Raw genomic sequence first — 18,312 nt, 5'->3', positions numbered from 1 at the left:
TTATGCATGCACACAAACAGGGCACTAAGATTGATGCCCATACTCTTCACTGGGTACATATGCAAGGCTAACCACACAGGAAACTAAGTTTTAATATGTAAGAAATGCTTTGCGCACTTCTAATGAATTAAAAACAGATGGGAGTTCCTGCAAAGATATTTGCAATCACAAAGCATAATAGTGACCATACACATATATAATTTCTCCTTCGACCAATTTTAGACTACACAAACTTCAAAGCTGAACAGTCAGATATGCAGGTAGAAACAAGATAATTCTACCCCTATCTGATGATTCAGTACCAATTGCTTGGGCACCTTCACAGGCACCTGATCAAAATTTTACAACTAACCCTATCAATGAGATGACCAATATCCAAGGCCTTTGGCAATATTAGTCACTCGCCTCCCACCGTACGAACAGTAAGACTGAAAAGCACAGTACATTATACTTTCAATTCTAAGTAGATTATCTGCCTTCGTGTAGCCCCCCAACAACCCCAAGGGGCATAAAGGTCACAAAGAACAGCCATTTGTTTTTGAGCACCTGACTACTATTCCTATTCACTGCCTTTTATGGGGGGGGGGGGGGGAATACTTAAAGAGCACAAGGTACAAGAATTTATATTATAGTTTACATGCTTTCCCCACCTTCCACCTACAGAATGAGATCCATTCTGTTGCACACCTACACAAATAGGAACTGAATTACAGCCACCCTTCTGTCTAAACAAGTTTATATAACCGACAACCTGATCCTCCTAGCAAGGTGACCCCTGTGCCAAATACAATAGTCACTGGAAATATTAAACAAAATGTAGGCTTTCATTACAATGGTTGGCGCCAAATCAGACACGTCGCCAGGATGATTAGGTTGTCTGGTGTACAGGCTTCCATCCAAATCCTTGGCATGGCAAAGAATAATACATTGGCAAAATGATAGCTTCGTAACAGACTGTAAAATGCCCATTCTTGAGAAACTTACTCCATGGAACACTCATTAGATTTCTAGGTGGTTTATAAGTTACACCCTTTAACAAAATAACCTCCGCAAATACTGCATTGGAAGCTTCACTGGTTTCAACAGCAGGAGGGAGCCAATCTATGCAAATATACTGCAAAACTACAGCCTCTGAGTGTTGTTCTGTGAGACAGGGCTGACACTAAGGGCTATTTAAAGAAATGGCAGAGTTTGCATTTACAAAAATTAGATGTTTGTAAATTTAAAGCACTTATTTAAATTATTATATTTAAAGAAAATCTAAGAAATTTCTACTTTAAAGTCTACAGTATGGGTATTTCTCAATGTGCCATCCTGTAAATGATATCCATATAAACAGCACATTTAGAACACACTGTTTATTACTCAAAGGCACAAGCAAACACCCTATGGGTGCCTGCCAGCATGACTATAATCATATTATACAGGAGAGTAATGAAAACCTAATGCTGTTTTAACAGCATGTCCATGTTACTCCCATCAGTTCTACGGTCGGCCTTTAGCCTTGTACTTTTAGGTGATCACAAACTTCCCAGTGACTTAATAGCTTTATAAATCACAGTGGGGGGGGGGGGGGGGGGTTAAAAAAAAAAAACCCTCAGAAGTAGTATAAGAGAACAGAATTACCTTTTTGGATGCTTCAGGGTGAAGAACTTGTCTTATGTGGAGTTGCCCATCGGTGCATATACAGAATGAAGTACCCACGCCGATATTCAGTTCATTGCCTACTGATTGGTTAAACTGGAAAGAAAAGACAAACAAATGTTACGATATTTTATTGAAGGAAAAATAAATATTTAAAGTGTTTTATGATGTCAACCAAATCAAAAAGTTCTCTACATTGTCAGCACCATGTCCATGAACTTGTATTATTTATAAAAGATGGAAAAAAAAAATTAAATGATGTGACAAAGTTAATCTGTTTTTTTGTTAACCATATGCCCTAACCCATCAGTGATTTGATCAGCAGCATTTGGAAAATGCTTGGAATCTTAAAAACAAGATTTTACAACCTAATAAATAAGGCACCTAAAAGTTAATTATCTGTTCTCCATTCTATGGTTCTGTTCTGTCTGCAGTCCACATTTTTCAGACAGCCCACCACTCCCCATTTAAGGTATCCAGAGTAGAAAGTTAGCACCCCAAAAATCTCAAACAGCTGGCCTAAAGGCTGGTCCCCAAGGTAGCTCTAACCACAATTTCTGTGTTATTACCAGCATGAAGAGAACCTAAAGCTGCAAAATCAGCCTATAGGTAGAAGCATGACTATCACGCTGGGCCCACTGGGAGGCCCAGCACACACCTTCAGTACCCAGAACCCCTACAAGTATCCCTCTTTACTACCCACCCACACAGCCTGCATTAAAAGAGCACCATACAGCAAATCTTGCAATCCAGGCCCCTTTGTACCCCCGTTTTGAAATTTTCCAAAATGTTTTACCAGCCAGCAGGAGGAAAGATTTGTAAGCCTAATATAGAAGCAGCATTGTGGCTTCTCACATTTTTTTTTCAAAATAGATACACAAAAGTAAATTATCCTTGTAAGGGTGAAGGCACAGAACTACTAGTAGCAGCTACTTCTTGTGGCTACTAAAATAAACAATGCTGATAATTTACTGATAACGGTCTCTACATGTGTTTTAGCAGAGACAATTCTCAGTATTGTCTATGGCAGGGGATTTTCTGGAGCCAAGTAGCCATGAAAAAGTAGCTGCTACTAGTAGCTTTCTGTGTCTTCACCCTTAGGGTGCTTAATGATATCAGTTAAAATCAGTGCAGTGATGCAATTTGTTGCGACTCACTGAAACTCAAAAAAGTTATGTACCTGCTGTTGTAAATTATGGAAATTTTAGAATACAGATTAAAAGTCTAATATTAGATTTTAGACATATTTTAGAATAGCGGGTACATATACACAAAAGGTTGTAAAATTCAGGAACATATACATATATATATATTATTATTATATATATTATTATATTAGTCTCTATGAGGACTAATATTTCTCCTTTTTGACCAAAAAGTTTCATCATACACTTAGGAACAAACACTCATAAGAATGTGAACAAACAGGAAGAGACTTCACATTCAACATAATTAACAGCTCTACATGTATAACTTGTCTATTATCGAGATTGTACGTCGACTCTCTAAAGACAGCTCCATATACAGGGCACTGCAGAGGTTCAGCAAAGGGCAAACAATAAAAGCAGCACAAAGGAACATGCATGCTGCGCTCACAATAGGAGCAGATATGATGTATTGATGATCCTGTGAACGATATTGCATTACTTAAAGCAAATTTTATACGCTCTAAAAAGAAACTTTTGTTAATGTCACAGCCCTGCCGGCATTATTCTATGCTTGTTTCCTTGTATTTTTCTTACACTAGAGGCTGATTCTCACATCAAGGGGTGTGATGCCATCACGGTCGACTCTGTTGCAGCATTTGCCACTTTCAGACAAGACGTCATGTAGGCAGGTGCAGTTGTTTCTTGAAAACAAAGGCATGGCCAGGTAGAATGAGGTGGCCCTTACCAAAACAACACTACTAAACACATTTGTTCCAAGAATAATCTTTGAGACAAAGTAATAGGGTGTCGACACATGAGCTGATATTAGCTGGCAAGTGTCAGATGAAGATGGTGGCTTATAAAAATCCGTATATAACCGAAAAGAGGGTAGCCGCTCTTAAAACAAAAAAATATTTTTATTTGTACAACATACGAGACAGCCTTAAGCATTTTGTGCTCTGAGAGCGCTTAATTATAGTTTCTTGGAGAACAAAACGCATTTTACATTTTTTGGTGACCTGTGTGTTTTGTGTTATATATGAATTTCCTCTCCCCTTTTGGGAGGTCTGGAGCACTCGGACCACATCATATACTAGTTTCTTTTTTTCATTTGTTTATCTGCGTTATACACATAAGTTGATAACAATATAATGGCTTATATGCCTGTACATGGCTTCCAAACTGAAAAACCAGGCCACAGATTTGAAAATCAGGTAAGGACCACATTGGGCTGTTGAGTTGGTTAGAGCCTCTGTTATGGGACTAGGGGCCAAACTATCAGATCAGCCCACCCCTGTGCCTACCTTAACACTGTTTGCAGCTCACAAGTTTTTGAGATCTTTGCAACCTTAGCCTATTAAAACTGTACATATTTACAAATGAGCATATGTTTTGAAGGGGTAAGGGGGCAAATCTACATCTAAATCTACATTTAAATTGCACTGACAATTATACCATGTATATCTGCACTTATTATTGACCTTGTCACATAATGATTTCACAAGTATTATGTTTTTACAATAGTGAATTGCAACGTCAACTTTGACACATACACTCTGTAGCTAATTGGAGATCTAGTTCTGCTGCATGCCAGACAATTGCACAGAAAAAACATATAATTGAAAAATTAGTGTATTGTCAAACTGAAAGGTACAATTTATAGACCATGTTGCTTGGCCCATAGAAAACAAAAAGAACTGCTTTTCCCCAAGTCACTCGCATGGTGTAGACAAAAAGAAGAGTCACACATAAAATGCTCCTGTTAAGTCAGCAATGAGTGAGAGATGCCTTGCAAAACCTATTTTCTATGAAATGAAGGGTGGTAGTTTATTGGTTTCAAATCAGAAAGCGTTAAAAGATTACATTATTACTATGCCAGGAGATTAAAGTTAAACATACAAACTCCCTATACAAAAACCTGGACAGGTCAAGTCTATGACCTTATTTAAAGGGTTAACTAGGCCATCTTTGTATAAAATGCATGCCGGCTTGCTAATTGTCTTCTGAAAATGATGTGACTAATCTTGATTAGTACTGGCTCAAACACTCACCCCCCTTTGCTTGTTGAAATTAACTGTTTTAAGCGACAGATAGACGCTCATTCACTGAATTACATATTGTCCCCTATTGATCTTTGATGCTTTACTTAATGTGTTGGAAACGCTGAAAATCTAAGACAGAGCATTTATTTTAAGAGATAAAGCCTGTTTTAAACTAAGGACCCACTGCACAAGCAAACTTCTCCACTAGACTCCCCCCCCCCCCCCCCTAACACTGTACTAAATGCAAAGTTCCGAAACGGGGTTGATGGCTGCCATGTTGGCCACGTCACATACTGTCAGAACTTCCACTGCAGTAATGACTGAAAAGCCACGACCAAGTTGGCTTTTATTATGTACGCTGTGCAGGTCCCTCTTATTCAAAAGAGGCATTAGTTCCCCTTTAAATAAATGGCATATCTAAAGTTTTCACTTTAATGAAACTACACAGCAAGAAGAACTATTGCTACCCCAGATAAAAAGAAGGGTTAACTTTAAGGACTCGCATAGCAGAAAGGGAGAAAAATCAGATGTCACACAGACTGTAAGCAGCCATCCACTACCTCACGCCCACCCCTGCAGCACAGGCTTACCTAGATTTTTTTGTTTAAGGCAGGTGGAGTGTTTGGGTGGGGGAGGGGGTGAGAGGTTTACAATTAAAAAGTGAAGGGAAGACAATTTCTCCAGATTAAAGTCATGTACAATGTACTTCTGAACATAGGGCTATACAGCACAATATATTAAAAGACCATGAATTCCACCCTGAACCTTTGTTAGACTGGCCTATTTTATATTATATTACAATGTGATGGTGGAATAAAATGCTACAGTTTGCCTTTAATACTCCAAATGTAACTGACTTTATACGTTTTACACTGCAGTCACTATTTTTGTTTCTTACTGTCAAAGTACAGCAAACCATGTATTTAGCAACATTATATTCCTATGGGTGCAGGTCAACAAACACAAAGATGGTGCCACTGGCAGGAAATGGGTTAATATGACATGCTCATTCCATACATCTCGTTAGCAGGAAGAACAAACAGGAGTGGAGCTTTGCACCACCGGGGACTGCACTTCCCAAAGAGGTGGCCAAAGAATGAGCATGCAGGTCCCTCCTCCAGGAAGAGCAGCACCCGGATCTGAGCTCCTGTGTGATTAGCAGCAGCCAGATTATGGGTGGGTAGCTTTACAGCTGTGTGCGCCTGAGCCACCTGTTCCATTAATGACTGTCTGTCTGCGGCAGGAAGAGCACCGAGTCCGGCTCTATAAGAGTTTATATGGAATGTTTTTCCATCAGTCTCTAATAATTACACATCAGGATATATTATCTGTATATCATAATACATTCTTTACATATCTTACTTATGTAACTATAACCCCAGACAAAGGCTTCTGGGAGTTGTAGTGCACCTACAACACATACAATTACAACCTGTCTAAATTGATGCTTTAAAAGGGTCTCAGTTAGTGTTTTATAGCCCCCAGGTGAGTGTGTGAATCCAATTACCACCACCTGAACACTTAACAGCCACAGCTTCACCAGCAAAGCACGGGGCATTAAAGAAAAAGAAAAGTCACCTGTTGTAGAGCCTGTTCCAACTGTGGGGCCACATACAGGCTGTCCGCTTCAATCCGTGTAATTTCTTTACATTCTTCCGTCAGCTCCAGGTGGTCAGGTCTGACTGTAACCTCATGCAGCTCCCCCACCTGTAACACAGAGCGACACCAGTAAGACAAGTCCCTTCTCCGAGGCGGCCTCATCTCCTGTGTATATATAATCTATGTATGGGGATTATATCGAGGAGATCCATCTCCACGTACTCCCACATATCTAGTGATGTCTAAACTCCCTAACAGCCCAATACCTGGGACTTGTAGTTTAGCAAGACCCAAATGGCCTGCTAGCCAAACACTCTTGTTAATCCTTTCAACTGTCATATGGGGTCTAGTAAGAGTTAATGACAGTGGAAGACTAGGATTCTACCACCTGCTGCCCAACTACAACACAAAGCAGTGTTGGTTTAGTAGCAACAGCAGACACAAAGGTTGGGAGTTTGTTTTAAAGGGTCCGCACAGGTTTGGTTGGTGCCTATATCACACAGCAGCAGATATCTCACACACCATTAAACTCACCTTTTTGTTGGCCAGATTAATGACTTTCCACAACAGCTGAATCACCTCTTTTTCATCAGAGCCCAATTTGCTCCCATTGGCCCCAGCAGTTGTTGTGAATAAAACCACCAGGTAATCCGGGGAAACAGCAGTCATGGTGAAAAGCAACAAAAATAAAACAATATGGTACAAAAAGAGCCCTACCTATATACACAGAAATACTTTCACCTGGGCCCCCCCAAAAGTGAAATAGAAGAGCCCAAAAAAAGACACCACCCTACACCTTGAATCACCTCCACCTATAGAACAGGACACCCTAGGGGGGACTTGCACGCAGTCTGCAGGAAGGATCCAGGTTGGGGGAAGGGGAGGGAGAGGCAGGTTTTGCCTCTTTTTTTGTTTTGCACTCCTGTGTGACAGCCAATACCATCGAGGCTGCGCCCCTACAAGGCGCCTTGCAATGGCTGGTGACTTGTCATTGGGATGTGTCCGCCCCGCCCTCTTCCCACGTGGTGTTACAGGTAAGGGATACCTGGCCAGGTTTCTTCGGATGTTTCCGGAAAGGCCTTCGCCGCTGATCGTGTGTGTCCTTTAGCTCCCCCTATAGGAAGAATGTAGCATTACTAACTTGCTGCCAATGTGTGCTTGACACGTTACTTACTAGCAGGGGGTTGTTTTACTATGAATGCGGCGGGCTCAGCACAGTCTACTGACACCACTGCCTATATATGTATAGAACATTTGTTGCATAATGAAAGAATAGGTAATTCTAAGCAACTTTCCAATATACATTTATTAATGAGTTCTATTGCAGTTATGTGTAAAAGTAACTGTAAATGTCTCTATCTATTATTTGTACAGGCTTGAAACATTGTCAGTTGATTAAGTTTGGCGTAGACTTCAGCTACATTGTTTCAACAGTCAGAACCATGCAAACAGAGAGGGGTAAACGAACTTCTATCAATGGCAATTACATTTAAAAATAAACTTATATTTACTGCTTTATTTAATGTATATTGGAAAGATGCATAGCGTTGTATTCTTTTTCATTATGCTGTGTTTTTTTTTGGTCAGACTTGGACCATTTATTGGGCTGGTTGGGGCTGGTTGGGCCTTTCTGTACTTGAAATGCCAGGGCCTATTTTGTTTCCCAGTCTGGACCTGCTCAAGATCCCATTTAAAATGCTAAGAAATTAAACATTAAGTGATGTCAAGCAATGGGCTCTTGTAAACAGATGATTGTATGTATGTATGTATATCTTTATTTATAAAGCGCTACTTATGTACGCAGCGCTGTACAGTAGAATACATTAATACAAACAGGGTGTTATTAAGATAATAATAGATAAATACAAAGTATAAGAATAAATTCAAGGTAAATACAGTTGCAATAAGTTAAGAGTAAAAGACACAAGAGGATGGAGGTCCCTGCCCGTAGAGCTTACAGTCTATATGGGAGGGTGTAAAATGTAGAGCTTACAGTCTATATGGGAGGGTGTAAAATGTAGAGCTTACAGTCTATATGGGAGGGTGTAAAATGTAGAGCTTACAGTCTATATGGGAGGGTGTAAGTTGTTAATTTATTGCAATGATTAATCCATATGTGCACTCCTGCTTATGTTAAAGGTTAAGTAATCTCCAAAAAACAAACAATACAAATAAAAAGAGCTTTATAAAAAGTTACCTTGCACCTAAATAAACTTTAAATTATTTGTGTAAATACTGGTGGTCCCCATAACTCCTAATAATGAAATCTGGAGGCCTGGGATCACTTGTCACAGGTGATCCCCAACCAGTGGCTCAGGAGTAACATGTTGCTCCCCAACCCCTTGGATGTTGCTCCCAGGGGCCTCAAAGTATTTGCTTGTTTTTGAATTTCTGGCTTGGAGGCAAGTGTTGTTTGCATAAAACCCAGTGTAAAGCCAAACAGAGCCTTCTATAGGCTACAAGTTCACATGGGGGCTACCAAATAACCAATTACAGCTTTTATTTGCACCCCCAGGAACTTTTTCCATACTTGTGTTGCTCCCCAACACATTTTCCATTTGAATGTGGCTCACGGGTATAAAAGGTTGGGGATCCCTGCCAGGGTCGGAACTAGGGGTAGGCAGAAGAGGCAGCTGCCTAGGGCGCAACGATTGGGGGGTGCCAGGCAGGAGCCTCTCCTGCCTAACCCTAGTCCTTTTCCTCTGTCATTGCCCCCGCCGCTTGTCATTAGCGTTGGAGGCAATAACCATTTGGATTGCGCCCCCCTCTCGCACCTCTCCCCCCCCCTTCACTTGTGCTTTGGCGCGCATGCGCCGTTCGGGGGGGAAAGTGGCCAACCGGGTTGCCTAGGGCGCCCGGTCAGCTTGGCCCGCCCCTGATCCCTGCACTTGTGTGTGTATATACTTGTGTAAATAAAAATAAATATAGTGAAAGAAGGTAGTAAGTAGGAAGATAGTAATTTATATACTTTAATATATAGTTATATTTACTGCCAATGTGACTTTTTTTGTCATTACTCCTTATCTTATTACTTGTAGGGATTGCTACATTGCCTGTGAATAAAACCAAATCTTCTTTGCTGCCTATAATCATACACCACCTACAAAATTCAAGGTTAATTGGGAAATGAGCAGCACTTATGGCTTTGTGAATGTTGCAAAAACTCCATAACTAATAATTCTCTGGCTATACATATTTTTAAAGAGGAGATTTTGTACTTAAAGTCTGTGCCTTTATGTATTGTCCATTCTATGTAAAGCTGCCTATACACAGGGTAATAAAAGCTGCCTATCCAGCCCCTACAGACCAAGTTGACAGTTATTGACCCATGTATGGGGTCCTCAGGAGGGCATGCCTAACCATATCTGACCATAACCATATACTTTTATAGTATGTACACATGGTGTGTTCTGTATAATTAGTCCAGTCCAGGCACTTTTGAGAGCATCATGACTGCAAGTTGACAATGAGCAAGGAGAGGAAAGGGGACTGTAATAAAGAGAGAAGGGCATGCTGACATAATTACTTTATGACATAGGAACATGCCACTGTTACTTTCTGTCCTACTCTTTTTAAATGAGTTTCCTTTTACTGAACTGTTTCAAGTATTATGCACTTCAGCATTTTTACACATTACCCAGTGAACCCATAAATTCTTTTTAAGTAGCCCAGTATTGCATTAACCTCTACATTCCAGATGTAAAGTCTGATTGGTATTTACCATCAGTGTGCGCTTTTGTGTTTGAATTCAGCCTATGATTAAGTGCCCTATAAGGCACAAAACGCGTAAGGCTATTCATGTATAATTGTGTATAAATAATAAAAAACTTTGGAATGCTTTTAATATAACCCGAGGACTGTCTACTTCGTTTTGGTTGTGATCTGGATGTGCCGGCTGCTCTCTCTGTAAATAAGTTGGCTCCCTATGTTGAAGGCCCAGGGCTTGAAATTTGAAATTTAAATTTACCATCAGTGGCCTAATTATAGAGGGCATAGACAGACGACTGTGGGGGGGGCCAGATTAGGGGTTCCGCAGGAGAAGGTGAGGAAGGCACAGGTGACCCGTGACATGCTTGGAATTGCAGTTGTACCATGATTTAGGGTGCATATTCACCCACAATTCCATAGGGGGCAGAAAAATAATTCACAAGGGGGGCCTGGGCCCTTATCGTTTTATTAATCTTTTAATTTTTACCATGCTCAGTTTTGCTCACCTTATATTTTTTGGTTTATGCAATGCAGTTTTGACAGATTACAGTAATGGAAAAAACTGCAGCATTAATTTGAAACCTGTTCTTGGGTTGAGAGGCCTTATCTTGGGACCCGGGGCCTCAACCTGTTATAGAAAGCAAAGATTACTGTACCAACTGGCTTTTCCTAGTCTACTCTAGATACCTTCTTCTTTCCCTGAAGAGATGTATTAAATTAATTTGACATGACCTGCTTTTCCATTCTGTTTGAAATTAATTTTGATAACTCCAGCTAGGAATCTACTGATGTGCCGTCTAGGACCTTCCAGCTATAGATGACACCTAAATGCTCAGCTGAGTAATTGGATCCCGAGATCTGTTGTTTCCTTCATCTAGGTCCTACAGGGTACATGTCACTCAACAGTATGAAATGCAGTGACAGCAGAGAGGGGCATTTTGACCTCTTCTGGTTTTCAAGGAGGACAGCAGCAGTCAAAATGCCCCATGTCAGTAATGTGACTAAAGTCCTACAGGTCTGAGTGCAAAATTTGCTCCCCTCACCTATACCTGTACCCATTCCCACTGCTGTTTAGCCCCCTGTCTAACTGTGATTTACGCCATGCTGCTGTATACCTGATGGGGCCCACAAGATTTGGGGACAGGAAATTATTTCAAAATCTGTCCCTCCAGGCAGCAGTGCATTGGGAGCAGGGATTTGGACAGGCACATTCACAGGCTGAACTTGGCTCAGGTTTCGGTGACCAACCTGCTTGGGGGTCTGGGGAAGGAATTCTATCTCACAGAGCCAGGGTCACTCCCTTTATATTGTACCTGTAAAAGTCTCTATAGAGTAAAGGGCAGGGTCTATTTGTTTTATTTTTTGTACAGGTGTTCAGACTAAATAGGAATTTCCCCTTTCTGCCTGTGGATCTGATAAATCCCATTCCATTTTAAAAGTTATACTGACAGTGGAAGAAATATGGATAAAAGCTCAGGCAAAAAAATCCACTGCTAATTCTCCATTGACAGCCGTAAGTGTGGGCTGCCATACTGGCTTGTCATACCTCTGTATATTTGTGGCAGACAGGACTCCTGGGCACAAAGCCTTAGATCTCTCCAACTGAAGTAGGGTCTATACAGAATGGCACATATTGAAGTTAGGGACTTTGATGGGTGTAAGTTTAATATGTGAACTGGGGGAGTGAACATTTTTTTCACCTAGACCTAGTCAGTGTCGGACTGGCCCACCAAGGATACCAGGAAAACTCCCGGTGGGCCCAGGTGTCAGTGGGCCCTGTTGCTTCTATCTATTTAGCCTATTTCTGAATGAAAACAAGGAGGGTAAATACAGTAGATGGAAGAGTAGATGTTAGTATGTAAATAAAAGAGACTAGAAGAATAAAGAGGGTGAGCGAGGAAAGGAGGAAAAATAGTTTTGAGAGCGGGCCCCTGCCAGGTCAGTCCGGCACTGGCTGTAGGGCTCAGTGAGGAGGAGGATGAGACTGGGATGGGGGGACCTGAGGTGGTAGCCCTGCTGGGCCCCAGTCCGACACTGGACCTAGTGGAGTCTGGCTATGACAGTGTTATACGTATAGGTGGTGGCACATATACCTGCATACAATCAGTAGTTATATTTTTGGTGTATACCCCTTCTACTGTACCAATGAATATGTTGGTGCTTTATAAATACATGCTGATAGCAATTATAGTTACCTACTTATTAGGTATTTGCCCAATTCCCACCAGTGATTTATAGCTCTCCTGATCATTTCTGTAGACATTCACTTGGGCCCCTCCTTGTCCACGTGCAACATTTACCCAATCCTAAATTGATTAATCCCCCTTTCCCACTGACTCCACGGACAAAAGAAAATTGAACCCCAGCACTGACCTCTCCTCATTTCTCATGTTGGGTAAAGGAAAGGATTAAAGAGACTCAATGACCCTTTCTGTGCATGGCTCACTGATTTCCTGAGAATGCATGAGGTCCCAATCTCAGGTGTCCCTGGCCAACCATTTCTGCTGCCAGCAATGAATTCAAATGCTAAAAGCCATTCAATCCTTGAAACATTAAAGGGATGGTTCACCTTCAGGTTAACTTTTTTTATTGTTACTTTTTTAGTACTTATGTTTCTATCCAGGCCCTCCTCTGTTGGAATACCTGTCTCATTTTCAATCTACTGCCTGATTGCTAGCTTAAATTGGTCCCTAGCAACAAGATAGATGCTGAAATTCCAAACTGGAGAGCTGCTGAACAAAAAGCTAAATAATTTAAAAAAATGCAAATAAATACACTTAAAGAAATGGTGCCTGTGATGGCTTTTATAACATCCGAAGGCTAATAAAATGAGGCCATACTTTATGCACCTTATATAGGGCAAATGTCTGAGTCCTCTCTACTTGTCACTAACCCAAAGGCTCTAGCCTCTCGGCCCTGATCAGTTCCCAGCGTTGTGTCTTTATGTTTCCAGTAGTGTATGATTTGCTTATCAGTCAATAATCTGTTAAGTCTCGATTCAAATGTAAAGAAGCAAAATAGCCCCAGTCAGTGTTTCAAAAGAAACCAAATGTTTCCCTTTGGCAACAACGCCCAGAACCAGTGATTTGAATAAAAGCCATCGCCCTGCATTCCATTGTGTTGTGTCACATGCCTCCCAGGCTAACGCATACGCAGCTCCATAGTGCATACATACACTGGTGTAGCCGGGGTCACAATGCCTTTTAATAGGACAGCCAGCAGTCGGGCCGGCACAATGCTTAGAAAAAGACTGACAAAACTAAATTGGTGTAGACTTCTACAATATTGATTACACATTTTTCCTAACCATATAGATGAGACTATAACTAATTAATTATTTTTATTCTACTAAAGCTGATGCTAAAAGACAAAAAAAAAATTAAATAAAAAAGTATGCTATTTGCTCTAAACTGTTTTTTTATTGTTATTGATGAACAGGTGTTCGGCTATCTGATTAATCCAGAATGCTTGGGACCTAGGATTTTATGAAAATGGGGGTCTTCTACCATTTCGATCTCCATACTTTGTCTACTTAAAAATCGGAGCTCTCTGGATAACAGGTTTATAAATAAGAGATCCCATACCTGTACTAACTGCCCACAGCCTACATGTGTACCATAACTGCACTGCTTATGCACAAGATAAAAAATAAACTTGAGTAGGGAAATTAAGCCTTAGCAACAAAATAGGAATATATCATCCAAGAAATGGAGCTGTGGTACTAAATACAGTATGTAAATACACTACATATATACAATACTTTTTTTTAGAACTTAAACCTCTATTTATTTGTTCCTGTAGTGGTTTGCTTTTTTTAGTTAACTCCTTCTCATGTGAGTAAATTAAAATATGCCAACAACTAGGGTAATATAAAGTCATTTGTATCAGCAACCAATCAGCACGTAGCATTTACTAGGTAACTTTTTAAAGAAAAAATCTGGGCAAGTAGACCTGGTGTATACTTTATGAGTTTTATTAAGTGTATGTCCTTCCAATTAGCAAACACAATGCCTAAAGGGGGATTAAACTGGTCGTTTGTATAAAAAACACTATATTTATTGCCAAAACATTTGGATAAACTAGTCTGGTGAAAACCACATGTTCTGGAGGATCAGAAGGCAGGCCCAGAGGGGCTCATGTAAGATGCCATACAGTCACGTATGGCATCTTACATGAGCCCCTCTGGGCCTGCCTTCTGATATATATATATATATATAAAATAGAAAGAGTGCCACACTCACAGGGACTTGGTACATAAGAAAAAGTGTTTTTATTGAAAAAATTCCAACGTTTCGAGCACAACCAGTGCTCTTCCTCAGGGACAAAACAACAGGTTTCGTCGTGTTGGTTTGTCCCTGAGGAAGAGCACTGGTTGTGCTCGAAATGTTGGAATTTTTTCAATAAAAACACTTTTTCTTTTGTACCAAGTCCCTGTGAGTGCGGCACTCTTTCTATTATATTTTTGTTTTTGACCTGCACCAAGGGCATTTGGACTTGTATAGGGTGTGCTCCTCCCTGTGTGTGTATATATATATATATATATATATATATATATATATATATATATACACACACATTTAAAAACACCAAGGGATATTCTCTGTATGAAGATCATGTTATTTTGATTTGGGATACATGATCATTGCACGTGACCTTAATAATTAATGTTTATAAGAATATATTTCTCAGGTTATGTAAGGCTCTTATGTATTATAGAGCAAGCCTTGTAGATATGTACAATAGTGTCATTTGTAACTGCTGGGGGTGGTAACTTGAGATTTGAAGGCATTGATGACCATGGGTGGTGTCTATTTTATTAAACATTTATAAGGATAATAATTAGTGCATTAAATTGTGCATTCTTTAATCGTGCAATCTGACTCTATAGAAGAAGATGGCTCTAAAGAGACCGTTGAAACAGAGGTGAATAACTTTTTTTATATATAGGTAATGCTTAAGGCCGATCTTGGCCTGCAGAGAAACGGAGGCTCAGAATCAGCCCCTGTATGTGTGCCGACACAATGGTTCCGGGTGCAGGCAGGGAAGGAGGCTGATGCCAGCGTAGGGGCTGATTCTCTGCCTTTGTTTTTCTGCAGGCTGAGAATCAGCCCTGTGTGGCATCAGCCTTATTGTTTCAATAAAAACATACAATAAAGTAATCAAAACATAATATAATTATAATAAAGTGGTTGGCACTATACATGACAATTAGCTGCTTGTCAGTGATAAGTGTAGTTCAAGTTAGAGGCATACTACCTTCTGATACAGGGCACATGTGGCACTGTACAACAAAGTGGTGTCAAAACTGATCCATTGACTTTTGCTAGGTTGTGTCAAGAATTCAGTCCAGTCCAGCTTCCCACCATGTACTCCATATTTACCAAACCTTATGAGGGAATCTCTGGAAAGCAGGGTGAGCTTAATAAGAGGTAGGGTTTGATTTACTAATTTTATCCCGTTTTGTATTGTAGATGACTTTAGATCATGTCATTGCAATTATTTTCTTGGCATAGTACAACAATATTCTATAATTGCATGGTTTATGATAATAATTTCAGGCGTAGGGGGTGCACCCAAGCTTGTGCCCCCTAGTGGCCCACCAGAGGCCATATGGAAGAGGGAAAACAGGTATCTGGGGAGGAATGAGCGGCCCAGTTGCATGTCCTGCACTAGGGCCTAGGAGGTCCTAGTTATGTGACTGACCCCCAGTATACACACCTGGGCTGTTAATACTTTGGAACTGGAGAAGATCTGGATGGCTAAGGGCCACAGACTGATGTTATAAATACATTTAAGTGTTCTAATGTGTTCTAATAGTTAATTTCCATAGCTATTGTATTCCAGGTATTGAGAAAGAACATATTCCTGTTATCTTTGGAGACCTACCCCTGTCTTTTGGTTAATTATAGGATCTTATGCAACCTCTACAGATGATTTAAACTTTTGAACATCTAATGCCTGTAACTTTCATGGTATATGGAGACTAGAGCCGGCATCTCCAATCTTTTTTACTCATGAGCCACACTCAGATGTAAAAAGTGTGGTGAGCTACAATTTTGTAGCTCCATGTGGACTGCTGGCCTGCAGGAGGCTCTGCTTGGAGTAAAACTGTGTCGCTGTGCTTCCAAAATTTAGAAAAAATGGGTACCTACTTTGAGGCTACTGGGAGCAACATCAACAGGGGTAGTGAGCAACATGTTACTCATGAGTCACTGGTTGGGGATTACCGGGATAGAGTAAAGGAAGTTTGAGGCTCCCTATTGTTTGGTCAATAAAGAGAAAGGGAGAGATGTTTTTTGTGTAGGCAAAGAGTCATGCCCAGCAGACTGATCTGGGGATCCTGGAGCCTGCCAGTCTGAAACGTTGCCATTAACGTAATGGTTGCTAAGAGTTCCCGCTCATCAGTGCATAATCAGGTATAAATCCAAAAACCCACAGAAATAAGATACACATGAGCAGAACTATCAGGGTTGTGGGGGAGACAAAAAAGGGCTTCTAATTGGGCAATAATCAATACAAAGTGTTGCTGTAACCCTTACTTACAGCACAGGCACTGGGCCCTGCATATTAACTAATAACTATAACTATTTAACTTTACATGAACCCATTGCACTTCTCTTTTAACACTTTTTTTGCAATAGTTCTGAGATGTTTGTCTGTTAGATGGGATCTATCATCCAGAAATACCCCCCCCCCCCCCCCCCACAACATTGCAGTCAGCTTCCCAGTCTGGGAATATCTGGTCTATGTTGGAAAGCTATAGATCAAGCACAGCCCAAGTCAGCAACGCTGTATAAAGTTCATTTTGCCCAGACAGGGACTATCACCACTCACATAGTACTGCTCACAGGAAGGCTTCCATTGCATGATTGTGCCCCTCTGGCTGTACCTGGATGCCTTCCTAAGCTGTAAAATTGGAGCTTAAAGGAGAATGCAAGTCAAAATTTAAAAAGCATACTGCCCAATAGTCCTCCTATTGTTTAGTAAGAACGCCACACTTTTGGCTCACCTAATCACATATTTACTCACTCACACTTACTTCACATTTTCTAGAACAGGCAGCCATCTCTAAAAAGGTATTCTCCCTTCCTTTCCCTCCTTGCTTCATACTGCACATGTGTTTCATTCCCTCCCCCCCTTCCCTCTGCCAGATCCGCTTCTGATTGGCTGGTGGGCATGTGTAGCTCAGAACAGGAGACAGGATCAAGTTACACACATGCTCAGAGAATAGGAAGGCTGCCGCTGGCACCTACAGGAAGGGAAGAGAGATTTCAGTGATGTCACTGTAGGCTTCACACTGCTGTAGGCTGCCAGCACCATATCTCAGAGAAGCAAGCAGGGATCTGGGAATTTAGATATGCAGTAAGTACTTAAAAAGAATGCCTTTAGACTTACTTTTAATTTATATTAACCTTTCATTGTCCTTTAATATTATAATCTTTTATTTATGAGCCCCTGACACATTTTCACAGCACATTTCAGAGATTGTTCATCATTTACATCAGTCCCTGACCCAGTGCAATTTAGAATCTGTAAAATGCACTGGGTCAGGGACTGACAGGAACTTACTACCTACTGGGGAATGCTGGAAGTTGTAGTTTTGGAACAGCAGGAGGGTTGCAGTTGGGCATCTATGAAATACATACAGAAGAATCTAAGAATTACACAATGTAGTTGTAAGGGTAGAATTGCAGCTCAATGAGCTGTAACATTGTATTATACTCCCAATGACTTGACCACAGCTATTGTCAGCTGGCACAAAGAATGGCACAGTAACTTCCTCTGCGGTTCTCCATATCTGCATTACATACTGGTACATTAATGTTTAACTTAGTAGGGTTGATATCTCTTGTGGTTATAGACCTAGAAATACTTTAAAATCAGGAATTAATCCTAAATGCCACATAGCACCTTCTGGCATCTAAGCAGTAAACATGTGTTTAAATACTTGTTTGAATAACCAATAAGGTTTTCTACAGGATACGCCTTTCCTTCCGACAGCCAAGAAACCAGTTAAGTATATTCCGCTTGGAAGGAGCTGCCATGGGTCCCCACCTCTCTGTAGGCCTGCAAGGCAAATTTCACATGCTGCCATTACTACAGTGCTGTACTGTACGAACAAGTCCAACTATTTAATGTATTGGGGAGGGAAGTGTAACATTCTCCTCCTG

At 40.7% G+C, this 18,312-nt stretch overlaps 1 protein-coding gene across 4 annotated transcripts in view; it reads right to left on the bottom strand.

Annotated features, from left to right (window-relative positions):
• esrp1 (epithelial splicing regulatory protein 1) overlaps nt 1-7,360 on the bottom strand; it is a 45,554-nt gene extending 38,194 nt beyond the window's left edge. For 2 of the 4 annotated variants that reach the window (XM_012964536.3, XM_012964535.3), the window contains exons 1-3: nt 6,968-7,359; nt 6,413-6,541; nt 1,627-1,740 (exon numbers count right to left, since the gene is read on the bottom strand). In XM_012964536.3, coding sequence (XP_012819990.1) covers nt 1,627-1,740; nt 6,413-6,541; nt 6,968-7,102 — 378 coding nt within the window. In that variant the 5' untranslated portion in view covers nt 7,103-7,359. 4 annotated transcript variants of the gene reach the window in all.
• Nucleotides 7,361-18,312: the final 10,952 nt, after the last annotated feature.

This window comes from Xenopus tropicalis, chromosome 6 (genome assembly GCF_000004195.4).
Source record: "Xenopus tropicalis strain Nigerian chromosome 6, UCB_Xtro_10.0, whole genome shotgun sequence".
NCBI lineage: Eukaryota > Metazoa > Chordata > Amphibia > Anura > Pipidae > Xenopus > Xenopus tropicalis.
The sequence above is the reverse complement of the archived record's forward strand: the minus strand, read 5'-3'. Positions and strand labels throughout refer to the sequence as shown.